Source organism: Stenella coeruleoalba, assembly GCF_951394435.1.
Source record: "Stenella coeruleoalba genome assembly, chromosome: 2".
NCBI classification, from domain to species: Eukaryota; Metazoa; Chordata; class Mammalia; order Artiodactyla; family Delphinidae; genus Stenella; species Stenella coeruleoalba.
The window spans coordinates 132905849-132924798 of record NC_137147.1 but is presented as its reverse complement, the minus strand read 5'-3'; the positions used below and the strand labels follow the sequence as shown (position 1 = coordinate 132924798).

Here is an 18950-nt window from a genome sequence, read left to right as displayed (position 1 = left end):
TATAATCTAGCTACATACTGATGTCTGTAGAAAACTGTAAGACTGTGGACTTTGTAAAAATCAGAGATTAGCAAGTGTTGGAAAACTGATAAGGAGTAACACTAACAGAATTTTTCTTTTATGTAATCAGAAAAATTCACAGAGAACAGAAGATCCACTTTCTCACGCTATGATTTAATGTTACTTAAGGTGGAATTTGGGGACTTCCCTGGCGGTCCACTGGTTAAGACTCTGGTTCAATCCCTGCTTGGGGAACAAAGATCTTGCATGCTGTGCTGCAGGGCCAAAAAAAAAAAAATAAGTAAGGTGGAATTTGTGTACCCCCCAAAATCTCGTAAGCACCTACAGGCAGGACTTTGAGGGCAGGAAGGTGTCCCCCCTTTTCTCAAGAGGAGGCTCTTGCCAGGAGCCCTGAGTGTCACTCTCAGTCAATTAACAAATGTGTGTTTAATGCCTGCCGTTGGTCAGGTACTGTGCCAGGCCCAGGAGATACTAAAATGACCAAGACTGAGTTGGTCCCTGCCCTTCAGGAGCTTACAGCCCAACTGTGGTAGGAAAGACAAAAGATAGATACTGTAGCTGAGTGCAGACTAGTACCAGGGAGCTCAGGTGGCTGGGTAGAGAATGAGACAGGTGGAGCTGCTGAAGTTACAGTGTTGGGGAACTCCTCTCCCAGGAGGTGACATTTGAATCTAGGCCTAAATGATGAGAAGGAGTCAGTTACAAGGACGGGGGGACCAACCATTTCTAGTGGGTGTAAAGAGAGGCTTTGTGTGAGTGGTAGACAGAAGGCCAGGAGGAGGGGGAACAGAGGGAGATGGGGGCACTGAGGCAGGTGGGATACAGAGGCCTGTAGGCCAAAATGAGTAGTTTGGATTTTACCTCCATTGCAGATGAAGGTTTTTAAACAGTTGTGACATAACTGAATTTGAGCTGTAGAGAGAGCACACTGGCTACTGGGTAGAGAACTGAATTTAGCCAAGCAAGCATGGAGGTCAGGAGGCCAGTAAGCAGCGCTTGCACTCAGGTTGTGGCAGTGGACGTGGTAGGAAGGGCGGGATTTGGGATATAGTCTGGAGAGAAAACCAAGAGGACTTATTGTTCTTAAAAGGGGGAAGTCAGCAAGAATTATACACACGTGCAAGTCTAGCCCCCAGCGAAGACTTTCCCCTTGAGGTTATTGGAACTGAAAAGGGAATAGCTTTCTCCCATGTAATTTGTTATTATTTAAGGCCTAGAGGGGGAAACTGAGATTATGGAGGTGAAATAACTCACCCAGGCCACCATCTAAGTCATCTTGAGGACCAATGCTTCTCACCGCCCACTTGGAGACACCTGTAGGAGAGGGCTTCTTCAGCCATTTGTGGCAGGAAGGAGAAGCTGACCTGAGAGGGTGACAAAGTCATGTATCAGTGGGACTCACATGTGCCAGGAGGCAGAAACTGCAGTCACAGGAGACTGTAGAGCCCTGGGAGGTGGCAAACCTCTTCTCCATCACTACAAGGTCCCTGGGGCTCAGCTCTGGGTTGCAGGAAGCACATCAGAGTGATTAGGGTTTTAGGCTCTGGAGCTAGATGGCTTGGGTCTAAATCCTGACTCAGCTACGTGCTGGCTCTGTGGCCTGGGTGGAGTTATTTCACCTCCATATGCCTCAGTTTTCCCCTCTGTAAAATGTGGCTAATACTAGTATCTACCTCATAAGATTGTTATAGTTAGTTAAGGGAGTCAATCCACGTCGGATGATTAGAATAATACCTGGCACAGACCAAGTCCTCAAAAATGTTGTTTTGTTAGTATTTAACTTCTTATTACAAGACAACTTTTCCCCGACTTCCCTGGTGGTCCAGTGGTTAAGACTCCGCGCTTCCACTGTGGAGGGCACAAGTTCCGTCCCTGGTCAGGGAAGTTCCACATGCTACGTGGTGCAGCCGAAAACAAACAAACAAACATAAAACCAAGATAACCTTTCCCTTACTGATTTACTTACATCATAAAAAAATCAATAAATCAACCTCTAGGTGAGCCCAAGAGAAGCTCTTCACTGCAGATAAAACTGCTTGCCCAGATTAAAGGGTTTGAAGCAGCTCATCCAGAAGGCAATGGGGCCAGGATTTTAATCCAGGCCCTATTGATTCCAAAGTCCTAATCTTTACCCTATTGGACATTGCCTGTTCTATATTTTAAGAGGTCTAGTTTCACTTCTGATTTTCAGCTGGTGAGCTGAATGGGTGACCTGGCTTATCTCTACATTGCCCCTCTGTGCTGGGAAGAGTCACAGCCCCAGATGGGGGCGGGAGGAGGGCTATCCTCTGGAAACTTCCCCAGGGCCAGGTAGTTGGAGCCCATTCTCAGATGCTAAGACCAAACTTGCACAGCTTTCATCCTGAGTCAGGGGTGGGGATGCTGGGCCAGGCAAAGCACCTCTAATTTCTTCTCTGTCTCTTTGTAAGTGCAGACTGCACTTTTTTTATTTCCTGTCCTCCAAATCAGAAACTTTCAGGGCAGAAATTAGAGGCCATCTGATTCAGCCTCCTCTTATTACAGAGAGGAGATGGAGTGAGGCTCAGAGCAGGAGAGGGATGTGCCCCAAGTCACGGGGCCAGTCATCTGCAGAGCTAAGACTCCACTTCACTTTCTTTTTTGCCCACCCTTCCCTGCAGCTGGTCCAACCTCTGCCCCTCAGCTGTTGGCAGATGATCTAACATTTCAGTGGTGGTTGCTCTGTGCCAAGGGCTGGGCTATAGGCACAAGGCTCATGCTTCTCATAGTGTGACAGCCCGACCAGCAGCACCAACATCACCTGGGACCTTGTTCGAAATGCAAATTCTGGAATTCCCTTGCAGTCCAGTGGTTAAGACTCCAAGTTTTCACTGCCGAGGATCCCACAAGCTGTGCAGTGTGGCCAAAAAAAAAAAAAAAAAAAAAGCAAATTCTCAGGCCCATTCCAGATCTCTTGAATCAGAAACTCAGAGGGGATGGGCAGTATCTGTTTTCGCAAGCTCTCCTGGTGATTCCGATGTCCGCTCAAGTTTGAGAATCACTGCTCTAAGCCATAGGTGTGTGGAACTTGGAGACAGAGGGACCTAGGTTCAAACTGCCTCCATCACTTACTAACTCTGTGACTTGGGCAAGTTATTGTCCCTGAACTTCAGTTTCCTCATCTATAAAATGGTCGTAATAATAGTACCCACAGGGGTTATTGTGAGGACTCCATGAGATAGCACGAAGCGTGGTGCGTAGAAGCACCCAGTCAGGGACAGCCTATCTCGGGTTTAGTGCTTTCAGCCAGCAACTGTAGCCAGCTAATAATGAATAACACTATTGTTTCCTTTGTGTTTATTTTTACCTGTTTGCTCCAAATGCAACTGCTTTTCCATTTACGGTAGTGATACAAAAAGTTTTGTGGAAAGAGAAAATGATAAAATCCACATTCTTCAATTCAGCCCTAACTACAGATTAAAGCAGAGCCACAGCTGTGAGCTTCAGCTAGCAGCTCCAATGAAAAACCTTCAGAGGGACTTCCCTGGCAGTCCAGTGGTTAAGACACTGTGCTTCCACTGCAGGGGGCATGGGTTCGATCCCTGGTCGGGGAACTAAGATCCCACATGCCACACAGTGTGGCCAAAAAATAGAAAAAGAAAAAAAGAAAAGGAAAGAAAAGAAAAACCTTGAGAGAACAAACAGTGTCAACACAGATACACCCAGGAGGCAGGGCCCTGACCTCAGATAAGGATGAAAACCCACAAAATGCCCAAGTCCAATTGAAGGACAATGTTCAAAATGCCTGAAACTATCAACTCCTCAAAACTATCAACTTCATCAAAATCAAGGCAAGTTTGGACTTCCCTGGTGGCCCAGTGGTTAGGAATCCGCCTGCCAATGCTGGGGACACGGGTTCAAGCCCTGGTCCGGGAAGATCCCACATGCCGCGGAGCAACTAAGCCCGTGTGCCACAACTACTGAGACTGTGCTCTAGAGCCTGCAGGTCACAACTACTGAGCCCATGTGCCACAACTACTGAAGCCGACGCACCTAGAGTCCATGCGCTGCAACAAGAGGAGTCACTGCAATGAGAAACCTGCGCACCACAATGAAGAGTAGTCCTCGCTTGCCGCAACTAGAGAAAGCCTGCACGCAGCAGCGAAGACCAACACAGACAAAAATAAATAAAATAAATAAATTTATTAAAAAAATAAAATAAAGGCAAGTTTGAGAAACTGCAAAAGCTAAGAAAAGCCTAAGGAGACATGGCAGCTAAACATAATGTATCCTGGATAGGATCCCAGAACAGAAAAAAGATATTGGGTAAAAAATGAGGAAATCTGAATAAATAAAATATGGACTTTAGTTTATAATAGTGTGTCACTACTGGTTCATTAACTGTGACAAATGTACCATACTGACCCGAGATGTTAATAATAAAGGAAACTGGATGTGGGATACATGGGAACACTGTACTATCATCCCAGTTTCTCTGTAAATCTAAAACTATTCTCAAATAAAAGTTATATTAAGAAATAACTGGAGCTTCCCTGGTGGTGCAGTGGTTAAGAATCCGCCTGCCAATGCAGGGGACACAGGTTCGAGCCCTGGTCTGGGAAGTTCCCACATGCCACAGAGCAACAAAGCCCGTGTGCCACAACTACTGAGCCTGTGCTCTAGAGCCCGCGAGCCACAACTACTGAAGCCCACATGACTAGAGCCCATGCTCTGCAACAAGAGAATCCACCACAATGAGAAGCCCACGCACCACAACGAAGAGTAGCCCCCGCTCGCCACAACTAGAGAAAGCCCGCGCACAACAACGAAGACCCAACGCAGCCAAAAATAAATAAATTAAATAAATTAATTAATTTTTTAAAAAAGAAATAAGTAGAACTGAAAAAAAAACTAGGACTGAAACTATAATGTAGAAGAAAACACAAGGGAAAATCTTTATGACATTGAATTTGCCAATGATATCTTGGTTATGACACCAAAAGCACAGGCAACAAAAGAAAAAAGTAGATAAATTGGGCTTCATCAAAATTAAAAATTTTTGTGCATCAAGGGACACTGTCAGGAGTTCCTGGCAGTCCAGTGGTTAGGACTCTGCGCTTTCACTGCTGGGGGCCCAGGTTTGAGGCCTGGTTGGGGAACTAAGGTCTCGCACGCCGCTTGGCGTGGCCAAAGCAAGCAAACAAAAAACCCAAAAACAACAACAACAAAAATGGACACTATCAAGAGTGAATAGAGGGACTTCCCTGGTGGCGCAGTGGTTAAGAATCTGCCTGCCACTGCAGGGGACACGGGTTCATGCCCTGGTCCGGGAAGATCCCACATACCACGGAGCAACTAAGTCTGTGTGCCACAGCTACTGAAGCCCGCGCACCACAACTACTGAAGCCCGCGCACCTAGAGCCCATGTTCTGAAACAAGAGAAGCCACCGCAGTGAGAAGCCCGTGCACTGCAACGAGGCGTAGCTGCAACTAGAGAAAGCCTGCATGCAGCAACGAAGACTCAATGCAGCCAAAAATAAATAATAAAAAACATAAATTTATAAAAAATTAAAAAAAATAAAAAGACTTGGATAGACTTTTTTAGTTTTGTTTATTTTAATTTTTTATTTGGATAGACATTTAAAAATTATTTATTTATTTATTTGGCTGCATCAGGTCCTTGTTGTGGCAGGCAGGATCTTTAGTTTCAGCATATGGGATGCTGACCAGGGCTGAACCCCAACTCTCTGCACTGGGAGCACAGAGTCTTAGCCACTGGACCACCAGAGAAGTCCCTTGAATAGACATTTCTCCAAAGAAGATATACAAATGGCCAATAGCTCATAAAAAGATGCTCATCACTAATCATTAGGGAAAGACAAATCAAAACTACAGTAAGATACCACTTCACACCCATTAGGATGGCTATTATTAAAAAACAAACAAACAAAACAAAACTCAGTATTGGTGAGGATGTGGAGAAATTGGAACCCATATGCATTGCTGGTGGGAATATAAAATGGTGTAGCCACTATGGAAAACAGTATGGTGGTTCCTCAAAAAATTAAGCATAAAATTACCATGTGATCCAAAAATTCCACTTCTGGGTATATACCCCAAGTATCAAAGCAGAGACTCAAAAAGATATTTGTACACACAGGTTCATAGCAACATTATTCACAATAGCCGAAAGGTGAAAGCATTCAAGTGTCCATAGAGAGATAAATGGATAAACAAAATGTGGTGTATGCATACTACATACTATGGAATATTATTCAGCCTTAAAAAGGAAGAAAATTCTGAGACATCTTACAATGTGGATTGAGGACATGTTGCTAAATAAGCCAGTCACAAAAGACAAATATTGTATGATTCCACTTATATGAGGTAATTTGTTATACTGTGATTTCTAGTAAGAAATATGCATTTGGTTTTATTCCTATTTCTGGCACAGAGCTCCTAAAACCCTCGGGATTTCCTATATGAGTAGAGTGATAAAGATGTCTTTTGCTATTTGTAGCAAGCTCCCTTTCAGCCACACCTGAATTTAAGTTAGTGAGGTAATTTTTAGAAAGCCCCTAAGGATGGGCTGGTTGCAAGGGGAACCAATGTGAGATTGGAGGGTTTTAATTTTTTTTTTTTTTGGCAGCACGTGGGATCTTAGTTCCTGACCAGGAATCAAACCCACGCCCCCTGCATTTGAAGGGGAGTCAACCACTGGACCACCAGGGAAGTCCCAGAGGGTTTTAACTTTTAGTCTAATGCCTCCAGGGAGGGGAGAGGGGCTGGAGGTTGACTTAATCATAATCCTCAATTATGCCTATGTAATGAAGCCTCCATTAAAAATCTTAAAACTACCAACCAGGTTTGGAAAGCACCTGAGCTGCTGAAAATGTGGAGGTGCTGGGAGGGTGGCATACCTAAAGAGGTCATGGAAGCTCAGTGCCCCTGCCCCCATACCTTGCCCTATGCTTCTCTTCTATTTGGCTGTTCCTGAGTTATATCCTTTTATTTGTTTATTTATTTTAAAAATTCTATTTATTGATTGATTGATTTTTGGCTGCATTTGGTCTTCGTTGCTGTGTGCAGGCTTTCTCTAGTTGCGGCGGAAGCTACTCATCCTTGCGATGCATGGGCTTTTTATTGCTGCGGCTTCTCTTGTTGCGGAGCACGGGATCTAGGCGCGCAGGCTTCAGTAGTTGCAGCATGCCGGCTCAGTAGTTGTGGCTCATGGGCTCTAGAGGGCAGGCTCAGTATTTGAGGCACACGGGCTTAGTTGCTCTGCAGCATGTGGAATCTTCCCAGACCAGGGATCGAACCCGTGTGCCCTGCATTGGCAGGCGGATTCTTAACCACTGCGCCACCAGGGAAATCCCACATCCTTTTATAATAAACTGGCAATCTAATAAGTAGGCCGTTTTCCTGAGTTCTGTGAATGGCTCTAGCAAATTAGCCAGGAAGGGGGGTCATGGGAACCTCTGATTTATAGCCAGCCCATCCAAAAGCATGCATAATAACCTAGATTTTTAATTGGCACCTGAAATTGTGATGGGGCAGAGTAAAGGGACAAAGTAGGTAATTAAATAGTTAACTCCACTAGGGATTGTAAGTAAAGAAAAAAGCTTGGGAGACCCCTGTAAGTTAATGATCATTCAGAAAAGCAGGTTTGCTTAACCACAAAACCAAGTAGGCTTGCTTAGCAACAAACCATGCAACAGAAGCATGAGACATGCCCCCAAACAATAAAACAGTGGTGGCATGAGACCCACATCCTGCCAAGTGAGCTCAGTAAGTGAATGACCCCTAAGACATGCTCTCTACACACATAAAAATCAATAATTTATGGAAAGGTGACATTTCAAAGTGAAAGACCCTCATAGTACTGAGACTTGAAATAATTTTTCCATAGTGCCATGACAGTCCTAGCCTGACCATGTAGGGACAAGAAAACTCCCCTGCCCAACCTGGAGGAGGAGCTGATGATGGAAGTTTGATGTCTACTCAAGAATGACGAAGAAAATGGTCTTTTCCCCCTCCCCACTTTTCCTTTGATTATAAAACTGTAGCTCACTATGTTCTCAGGGCATGGCACCCACCCACCCGCTTGTAAGCTTCACAAGCATCCTATTCTAATAAATCACGTCTTATCCATCACTTTGTCTCTCGCTGAATTCTTTCTGTGCTGAGACATAAAGGACCGGAGCTCTTCAGAGCCCCCCGAAACGACACTTAGTGGTTTCAATTGGGGAGGGGAGATGCAGTCCTGTGGGATCTGACATTATCTCTAGATAGATAGTGTCAGAACTGAATTGAATTGTAGACAACCAGTTGTGTTGCAGAACTGCTTGATGTGTGAAAAACGCCACACACATTTGGTGACCGGAAGTGTCAGAAGTGAAGTAAGTATCCTGTGAGTAGCGTTGTAGTAGAGTAGAGAAGAGACACAGAAGAGTTTTTCTTTACATACCTAGAGTAGTAATGTTCATAGTAGATGTTCACCCTTCAAGTAGAAGGGTGATTGCCAGGGGCTGCGGGGAGGGGAAATGGAGAGATATTGTTTAATGGGTACAGAGTTTCAGTTGGGGATGATGAAAAAGTTCTGGAGATGGATGGTGGTGACGGTTACACAACAGTGTGAATGTCCTTAATGCCACTGAACTGTACACTTAAACGGTTAAAATGGTAAAATTTTATGTATGTGTTATCTCAATAAAAAAAGAAATAGAAAATGCTTGAAGTGTATTTTTCTTTGATTATAATTAAAAAAATCAATGTTACCTTGAAGCTGCTTTCTTATTCGATATATGCTTATTCATTTTCCTATTTTCATGAAAATGGCCTGGCTAGTTTGTCAGGAAGTTCTCTGGAGACATTTTAATATTAAAAGCTTATTGAAATTAACACGACATTGTAAATCAACTATATTTGAATTAAAAAAAAAGCTTATAGTTATCTCCTGTGGAATGTATCCTTCATTTCAAGCAGGTATTAGTAGGTGTTTGTTAATGGGGAAATATTGATATGTTAACCTATGTTGACTGAAATAAAAATGCACAACGTGAGAGCTGATTTTGTTTTATTTGGGGATTTAGGACTGTAGCCAAGCAGACAGCCTCTCAGATAACTCCAAGGAATTGCTCCTAAAAGGTAGTGGCAGGGGTGGGCAGCACATATGTGATTTTGGAGAAGGGGTACATGCAATTAAGCACACATCTTGGTAGAAGGCTACTGCTAGTCACAAGGAACACATACCTTAGTTAATGCTTTTAGTGTTTTTCTAAATGAGGGAAGGTGCAAGAAGTTAGTTTCATAAAATTTTCTCCTGAAAATATCTAACTATCTGAAGGCCTGTTCTGCCAGTTTTCCCAGAGCACGGAGTGCCTCATGCCTCATCGCCACTCTGAACTCCTTTTAGGGTGTGTTGAAGGTCAGCGACCGCAGTGACTAATGACTCAACCCTTGTAGAGCCAGATGGTGAGCGACATTCTTCAGTTGACATCCACCTGCTATGACTTCAGTGCTTTTATTCTGTAATTTCACTGGTGTAGAATATATCTTCGATTCACTTTTAAGTCCAAAGGCATCAAGGTGATTTGTCTTGCCTTCTCTCTTAGACCTGAATGTGCGATTCTAGAAGATTAACATCCTTAAAGCTTTTCCCTGGGCAGTTTCCTTTTAAAATAAACTTAAGTTGAAAGAAAAGAAAGATAACGTAAAGAAAATGATTGAGAAAATAATAGTTGTGAGAGTTAGCCAAGTGCAAAGTAGGGGGGTTCAGTCAACATAAGATTGTCCTCATTTCTGACAGCACTTGCAAATTCACAGGGCTCCCCAAACCACCCTCAGCTTTGATAACTCACTAGAAAGACTCACTGAAAGTTGTTATTCTCAGTTATGGGAAAGGGAAAAGATCTGATTAAAGTCACCTAAGGGAAGAAGCCCAGACTGAAAAGCTTGCATCGTCCTCTCCCTGTGGGGTCAGGACAGCATTCCTCTGCCAGCATCCGTGGGTGACTATATGCATGGAGTGCTGCCACCCAGGGAAGATCTCTGGGCCAGAGTCTTTATTGGGGCTCCATTGCACAGAGATGGTTAAGTGTCCACCTGGGGGCAGTTTTCAGCCCCCTCAAGAAGCCCAGCTGCTGCCCCAAAGTTCCCGCCCTCCACCATATTGTGAGTGTGGCTCAGAGCCCTACCCTTAGTCACATTGTCGTTATCTGACTGCTCCAAGGACCCCAGGCAAACAAAGACACTCCTAACAGACATGGCATTCCAAAGGTTTAGGGATTACCTCCCAGAAGAAAGGGCGATGACCTTTTGGGGCAATGTTAAATTCTTTACTATACTATAATACTAGTGGGAAGCAGCTATGGCAAATGGTGTGATAATGGTTCAGAATGACCAGACCTTGGGAAACACAGCATGAGGCCTGGCTGGGCTGGCCGAGCCCAGAGCTGAACCCAGAGATGTAAGTAGCCAGCTTACTGTAGCCTCTGTCCTCTCAGGATAGGGACCGTGCCTCCTCTGTACTCATATCTCCCTTGCTTTGAGAGCACCATGCGTATCACCAGGGCTGGAGCTAAGGAGAGGCAAATGGAGTGAAAACAGGAGGCAAGGGGGCAGGGCACAACCTTTGAAAGAATGACATAGCCCGAGGACATGACATAATCTGATTAGAACCAAATGGGTCCAAGATGGCAGACAAGTCGACCTGCACTAGACCTTGAGCCTCAGTATATGCTCACTGTAACACATCAGCAAGCTAAATGGCACCCCACAGGCGCTGTGACAGTTCCAAGACCCACCATAAGGATCAAAAAGTGGAGGTGGGGGCTTCCCTGGTGGCGCAGTGGTTGAGAGTCCGCCTGCCGATGCAGGGGACACGGGTTCGTGCCCCGGTCCGGGAGGATCCCACATGCCGCGGAGCGGCTGGGCTGGTGAGCCATGGCCGCTGAGCCTACGCGTCTGGAGCCTGTGCTCCGCAACGGGAGAGGCCACAACAGTGAGAGGCCCGCCTACCACAAAAAAAAAAAAAAAAAAGTGGAGGTGGCCCAATTCCTGGAAATCCCCGCCCCTTCCTGAGATAGTTGGAATACTCCTCCCACTCATTACCTATGAAATTACCCACCCCTATGAAAGTGGCAGGGGAGTGGGGGGGGGGTGGTGGTGGGATGAATTGGGAGATTGGGATTGACATGTATACACTAATATGTATAAAATGGATAACTAATAAGAACCTGCTGTATAAAAAAATAAATAAAATTAAATTAAAAAAAAAAGAAATTACCCATCCCTATAAAAACTGACAACCCATACCTTGGTGCCTTTTCTCACCTTCTGAGATGGCCCACACTCTGACTGTGGAGTGTGTTTCTCTCTAAATAAATCCACTTCTCACCTATCACTTTGTCTCTCACTGAATTCTTTCTGCCATGAGACATCAAGAGCCTGAGCTTCATTAAGTCCTGAAACCAGGTGTGTGATCTCAGTTGGAAGACCGTGGGTTTTGGCTGGGTTCGAGTCCTGGTACATGGGTTCAAGTCCCAATCTGAAGTGTACAGTTTTAGGACCTAGGGTGCAAAATGTAAGGAGGTGCTCATTCTTGGGGTCTGACAAGTGCCCTAGGTACCTCCCTTGCCTCACCTTGATCCCAGCCTAGCTGGTCACAACAAAGAGGCTGAATTTGAAGCAGTTATTAATTACCTACTGTATGCAGGGCCTCATCCTGGGGGCCATAGTGGTGATATAGCTAGTTTTCCATTGTGCCTGAGCCACTCTCTTGGGTAGTCATACCCACCACAGGCAACTTGAGAGTAATATTAAAATGTCATGCAGGTTAATTGCTGCTGCTGAAGGATGAGACAAATGCATCCCAGCCAAGTTGCCACAGTTACCCCAGCCAAGGCATCCTAGACCAGCTGACAGCCAGCCAGCCTACCCCCAGACTTAAGGGCAAGCACAGTCAAGGTCAGCAGAGTCATTAATCCAGCACACATTCAATCACAAACTCTACGTGAGCCCAGCAAAGATCTGAAGTGCCCAGCTGACCTGCAAATTCATGAGCTAAATAAATGCTTATTGTTTTAGCTCTTGAGTTTTGGGTTGGGTTTGTTACACGCCATTTTTTATTTATTTATTTATTTTATTTTTTGCGGTACGCGGGCCTCTCACTGTTGTGGCCTCTCCCGTTGCGGAGCACAGGCTCCGGACGCGCAGGCTCAGCGGCCATGGCTCACGGGCCCAGACGCTCCGCGGCATGTGGGATCCTCTCGGACCGGGGCACGAACCCGCGTCCCCTGCATTGGCAGGCAGATTCTTAACCATTGCGCCACCAGGGAAGCCCCTATTGGTACTGTTTAATGTTTTATTTAACTGTTAACTTTTTCAGTCCTTAACTATCTTGCTACAATAATTTTTAGTAGTTGAGCTTCATCATAAGGCTATCTAGTAATTTAATCAGTCCCTTGTGGATACATTTTCAATTTTTCTGTTATATTATATTATAAACACAGTGATGAAGATCCTTGTAGTTAATTTTTTGCAAATATCCATAATTAATTTAAGCTGAATTCTTGAAAGTGGCAGTTCTAGGTCAAAGGGTATATAATGTATGTTTCTAAGGTTCTTGATACATGTTGTAAAACTGTTCTCCTGAAAGGTACCAATTTGCCCTGCTGCCCACTGTGTTTACATTGTTGTAACCCATTAGGCTTTTTTGTTGTTGTAAAATGTTTAGCTCCCTGTACTTCTTCTGGGGCCTGGGGAGAGATAGCAGGTGGGGAGCTCAGCTTTGGGGTTTTACCACATGCAAGGAGCTTCTCTAAGGGCTTTGTAGGAATTATGCCATTTACTTCTCTCTATAATTTTTAATTGATTAATTAATTAATTTTTGGCTGCGTTGGGTCTTTTGTTGCTGTGTGCAGGCTTTCTCTAGTTGCAGCAAGTGGGGGCTACTCTTCGTTGCAGTGCACGGGCTTCTCATTGTGGTGGCTTCTCTTGTTGCAGAGCACAGCCTGTAGGCGCACAGGCTTCAGTAGTTGTGGCATGTGGGCTCAGTAGTTGTGTCAGACGGGCTTGGTTGCTCTAAGGCATATGGGATCTTCCTGGACCAGGTACTGAACGGATTTTAACCACTGTGCCACCAGGGAAGTCCCTCTCTATAATTTTTAATGTCAGTACTATTATTACCCACCCCCCTTTTTTTCACTTTTTAAAAACTGTGGTAAATATATATATATATATATAAAACATAAAATTTGTCATTTTAGCCATTTTTAAGTGTACAATTCAGTGGTATTAATTATATTCACAATGTTGCACAATCACCACCATTATTTCCAATTTTTTTCATTGCCCCAAATAGAAACTCTGGACCCATTAAACAATAATTTTGCATTCTTTCCTCCCACCGTCTATTACCATATATCTGTGACAAGGAAAATGGAGGCACAGAGAAGCTAAGTAAAATAATCAATGTTACACAGCAAGTTAGGCACAGAAGCCCCAATCCAGACCTGGCAGTCCGGCTTTAGCCTCCTTCTGAATCGCTTGTCTTGCAGTTTTATTTTTTATTCTTTTTGGTTGCCCTGTGCGGCATGCGGGATCTTAGTTCCCCAACCAGGGATTGAACCTGTGCCTCCTGCTTTGGTAGCATAGAGTCTTAACCACTGGACCACCAGGGAAGTCCCCCTTTTTCTTTTTTTAATTAAAAAAAAAATTTTTTGGCCACGCCACGTGGCATGTGGGATCTTAGTTCCCTGACCAGGGATCAAACCCGCGGCCCCTGCATTGGAAGCACAGAGTCTTAACCACCGGACCGTCAGGGATGTCCCCAATTTTATTATTTTTTTTAAAGCCCAAAGTTTCTGGTTACACGTTCTGGTAAGTCATTTCTTTCTCATTTTCCCCCAAAGGAGAAAAGGAATAGCTTTTCTGAAGAATCTTGAATTTTACTCCTAAGTTCCTAAACCCAGTTTCCTTCAAGAGAACTTTGAAGTTGTATCTGCTTGGGTGATAAGGGCAGGATTCAACTACACCAAAGGGACCCGTTTACCTGTCTTGCCCTGTGGGGCCTGGTGAGAGCTGGAGGGCCGCAGGAGGTTCCTGCTTTCTAGAGCCACCAAACTCTCCCCCATGAGATCCCTAATCCTGGGAGCCCTCCTCAAATGGGCAAAGATTATGCCTAGCCACCAGAGCTGATGAATGGGATTCTCTCTCCTTCCTCTCCTAAAGGAATGGCACTGAAAGAAAACATGGCCTTTGGAGTTGCATGAGCCTGGACTTGAACCACAGTCTTGGACAAGTTCTTGTCCCAAATCTGTGTGCCAAACTGAAAAGGTGTGACTAACACCACCTACCCATCAGGGTTGTTGGGAAAAGCAAATGGGCAGCCTAGCACAAGCAGGGCCTCAATGAATGTTAGCCAAGGCTTAGCAGCTCAGTGCCTGCTCCTTGTTCAAACCTTTACACAGCACCCTGTTGGGGACCAACAACGTTGGCTAGTGCTGCTGCTTCTCTGCTGGCTTAGAAACTGATTCAGGGACTCTCTCTAAATCCTGATGTATCCCTTGGGCTGGCTGTGCCAATGTTCACACGACTCTTAAAGGAGCATTCCAGCTTTACCACTTCTTGGCTATACAGTCTGGGGCAGTTTGACCCATCTCTGCCTCTGTTCCCTCATTTGAAAAGTAGAGAATTGGGTTCCCCACGTCATTGGATTGTTGGATTAAATGGATTAAGATATGTAATGCATTTAGTGCCTGACATACAGTAGAAGCATTTGCTATTACTGTCATCCCCAGTGTCACCTTCCCTTGTTTCTTCACCAAATGCTGCCTTACACCTGGGGAAATGGAGAAGGCACACATAAAAGCAATCCATTGGTCTTGGCATTCTATTATTCTCCTTGTAGAAGTCTTGGATAAATGAGGTAGTCTCCCTACTCTCCCTTCCAGTGAGGGGGGTGGATTAGAGCAGATCTTCTTGCTTCACATTCCTCCACTGTCATCAGGCTAGGCTCCCTGACTCCCAACCCATCCTTTGCTTCTTTCAGTAAAACCCATTCCAATTGGGGAATTAGAATTAATCTCTGTCTAAATTAAAGGCTGGGCAGGGAGCCATGGCGGGCTGTGATGGGCAGAGGCTGTGCAGGTGCTGCTCCGGGAAGGCAGCCCTGGGGCCTCCTGAGGGCTCCATTCATAAGAAGTTTCCAGGAACCTCCTGGGCCACTTCTAACCGCTAGATGGCCAAGCTACAGGGTGATTATTTCCTTAGGCAAGCAAACACTTCAGCCCTCTAATATGGTATTTCCTGGGGCTGGAATATCAACAGGAAGTCCTGTGGGGAAGAGCTCTGCCAAAACACTCATTCCGAGGAAGGGATTGGTAAACTGACAAATTTGCCCAGCCCTGTACAACATTCTGCAACTTCCACACGCAGGCTCTGCTGCAGGCTTCACCCACAGGCAGATCGCTGCTGTCTCTAGTCTTCTCTGGATTCCTGTGCCAGGGAGACTTATAGATGTGACCCTATGTGAGAAACCCAGACAGAAATTTGCACTTAAAGAGCAGTTAGACCATTTATTGGCATTAGGAGAGCATTCTTTTAAACAAGAGAAAGGACTCTGAACACTAAAATCTCATCCACTTTATGAAAACTTGAGACCAAACTCTCCAACATCTGTACACAGCTTAATCACGAACAAGCGCAAGAATTCGGGTTAACTACAAATTAAACTAAACTGTCCTGCTACAAAGAAATGAAAGGAAAGCTGGGGGCGGGGGTAGCCCCCCCCCCCCCCCCCGCCAAAAATCACTGCTTTCACACTACAATGTTTCAGGTACAAGAATGTAACAATTCCCCAGGGCAGCGCAAAACCGCTTCCCATTGTCTCTTAAGGCAGTCATTTAATTACCAATTGTCCAAAGGCTAAGAAAATTTTGTGGAAAAAGGGCGTACCCTTTGGCTCTGTGAGGGCCTGTAGCTGAGGAGCCAAGTTCTTGGCTGACACACTCTTGGGGAGGGCGCCTTCACAGAATCTCAGGCATCAGGTCTCAGCTTCATCAATAAAATGCAGTCCTGGCGAGGGAAGACCCGCTAGGCTTCCAGATCGAAGTCATCACGCTCCTCATTGTACTCCAGCACGTGCCGCTTGATCTTGGACGAGTCAACCCAGGTGACGAAGTCCTCCATGCTGCGCGTGACAAGGAAGGCGGGGTCGGTGACCACGTCGGGGCCCACGCGCACGTGACCCTGCTCCACGAATGCCACGGCGGCCTGGAGGTGCTGCGCCATGCGCAGCTTAAGGAGCACGGTGGGCAGGCGGCGTCGGCAGAAGGACGAGGCTGTGACGAAATCGCAGAGCTCCAGAGACCCGCGCGTGGGGATTAGGCCGAGAGCATACAGTTTGTCCAGCAGCGCGGCCGAGGAGCGCACGCGAAACGGGTCGCGCTCCGGCAGGTCCCGCAGGCGCCGCGCCAGCTCGCGCACAGCACGGCTCAGCTGGTTGTAGCGCGTGTAGTCCTCGCGCCGTTGCAGCCGATAACGCCGCAACACGCGCAGCTCGTGCAAGTTGTGATCGGTGACCTCCCAGTTCAGGAAGTCCACCTGCTTCAGCAGCTTCTGCTCGTGGAACTTAAGCTTCCGCACCATGACGGCGGCTTGGACGCTGCAGGACCCGTGGCTCAGCGCGCGTTCCGGCGCCCGCGCGACTTCCGCCTCAGCACTGCTAGACTGGGCCTGGGGACCCTGGGCCAATAAAAGAAAGGCTCAGTGCTACGCCCTCTGTTTCCACTGGTCAGGGTGGGGCCACGCCCCGCGTCCGTATCTCGCGATTCTTCTCTTCTTCGCGTTCTCTGAGGGAGGCGGGGAAAGAGCGCTGGTGGACACCTGGGACGAGAGGGGAGGCCCCAAAGACGAGTCTGCGCGGTTTTAAGTCGCCTAGAATTAATCACCTAGTGCCGTAATTATTTCCTCTCATTTAGATTTCTGCCATTCAGTGCCTCTCTGAAACTGGCTTAAAAGGCCAGTTCCTGGAAAGGGGGGTGACTGTCGCGCTAGTTTGGTTGAATTTACTGTGCTGACCGTGGCGGGGTGGGGGGGTCCTCCCACCTCGTGGCGGGCTTTCCCGAGCCGGCCGGGGCTGATCGGGTATGCCCACCGCCCACTAGCGCCAGGTCCATTAGCAGGCGGGCGGAACGGTTTCTCCCTGCCAAGTGGGGCTAGGCGCCACCGAACCTATGAAATACCGATTCCCAGGCTGCTTCCTACACCCACAGAATCGGGATATACACCGGAGTCACCTGGAAATCTGTATTGTTAACAAGAATGCCAGGTGATTCATAAAACCCAGTAAGTTTGAAAAGCTTGGATAGTACAAGTGCTGACCCTTTAATCCGGGCTCAAACGAATTAGCTTGACAGGGTGCATTTCTGGTGCCGAGTATTTAGTTAACACTTTTTCTGCTAGTTATATCTGTTTTAGCTTAGTGTAGCGCTACAGGACTAACTTCTTTATTTGCCCAAGACTTTGACGCCACCTAGCTTCTTCGCCTATCATTTTGTTTTATTTTTGTACGCTTCTCATTGTTTTTTTAAAATATAATATTTGATATATGGAATATACTATATGTAAGATACAAAGTATAATGAATACTTGTGGACCCAAGAGCCAGTTTAAGAAAGCATCACCAGGACCACTTCATCTACATATTCCAGCCACGCCCCCAGTGAGAGGTAAAGGTATCTACTCTCCTGAATTTAGTGTTTATTTTTACCTTTTGTTTAAAAAGAAAAAAATTTTTAATTTAAAAAAATTTAAAAAGGAAAATAGTTTTATCATTGTAAATGCATCCCTAAATACTGAGAACCTTCTTACTCAAAGTAGTCCATGGATCAGCAGAGAGCTGTTGGAAATGCAGAATTTCAGGCCCCATTTCTGACCTACAGAATCAGAATCTGCATTTAACCAGACCCCCAGGTAATTTGCATGCACACTGACATTTGAGAAGTGTTGCTTAGAAGACATCACATCGTGTGGAGTTTTTTATCTGTAGCTGCAGTTTTTTTTTAACTGTTGCATTATATTCCATTGTTTGGTTCTATCTAATTTATTAATCCATCTCCTGTTGGATTTTTTTGGAGGGAATATTTTTAGCAGTGCTACTATTAAAATTCTTGTAGGTTTCCTGTTGCACATATGTAGTAGCTTCTGTTGAATAGTATACATCTTGAAGTTGAATTGCTCAGTTGTAAAGTATGCATGTAAAGTATGCATGAACATGTAAAGTGCATGCTGAGCTTTACTAGATATTGCCAAATTGTTTTCCAAAGGGGCTGTACCAGTTTATATTCCTTTGACAGTGCATGGGAGTTCCCTTTGCTCCTCATTCTTGACAACACTTGGTTGTTAGATTTTTAAAATATTTGCCAATCTGATGAGTGTGTGATGGTATTTAACTGTGATTTTAATTTGCATTTCCTGATGAATAAAGGTTTCATATGTGTTTCCTCCTCTATAGAATGCCTCTTTGTGTCTTTTGTGTATTTTTCTATTGGATTATGGGGTAAGTAGAATAATGGCCCCCCAAAGATGTTCACCCAGAACCTGTGAATGTTACCTTACGTGAAAAAAGGGATTTTGCAGATGTGATTAAATTAAGGATCTTGAGACCATGACATTGTCCTGGATTAACTGGGTGAGTCTCATGTAATCACAAGTGTCCTTATAAGTGAAAAAGGGAGGCAGAAGAGTCAGGGAGATGTGGTGATACATACAGAAGTCTGAGGTGTGATTGCTTGCTTTGAAGATGAATGGGGGCCATGAGCAAAGGATTGTGGGCAACCTCTAGAAGCTGGAAAAGGCAAGGAAATGGAATTTTACTTAGAGCCTCCAGAAGGAACACAGCCCTTGCTGACACCTTGATTTGAGCCGAGTGAGATCCAGTTTGGATTTCTGGTCTCCAATACTGTAAG

General features: G+C 45.4%; 1 protein-coding gene across 1 annotated transcript; it reads right to left on the bottom strand.

The window, feature by feature from the left end:
* Positions 1-15514: 15514 nt before the first annotated feature.
* On the bottom strand, positions 15515-16719 carry IMP3 (IMP U3 small nucleolar ribonucleoprotein 3). Its single transcript, XM_079914850.1, has one exon. The coding sequence runs from the start codon at positions 16627-16629 to the stop codon at positions 16075-16077; it is 555 nt and encodes a 184-aa protein (XP_079770976.1). The 5' UTR covers positions 16630-16719; the 3' UTR covers positions 15515-16074.
* Between the last annotated feature and the right edge of the window lie 2231 nt (positions 16720-18950).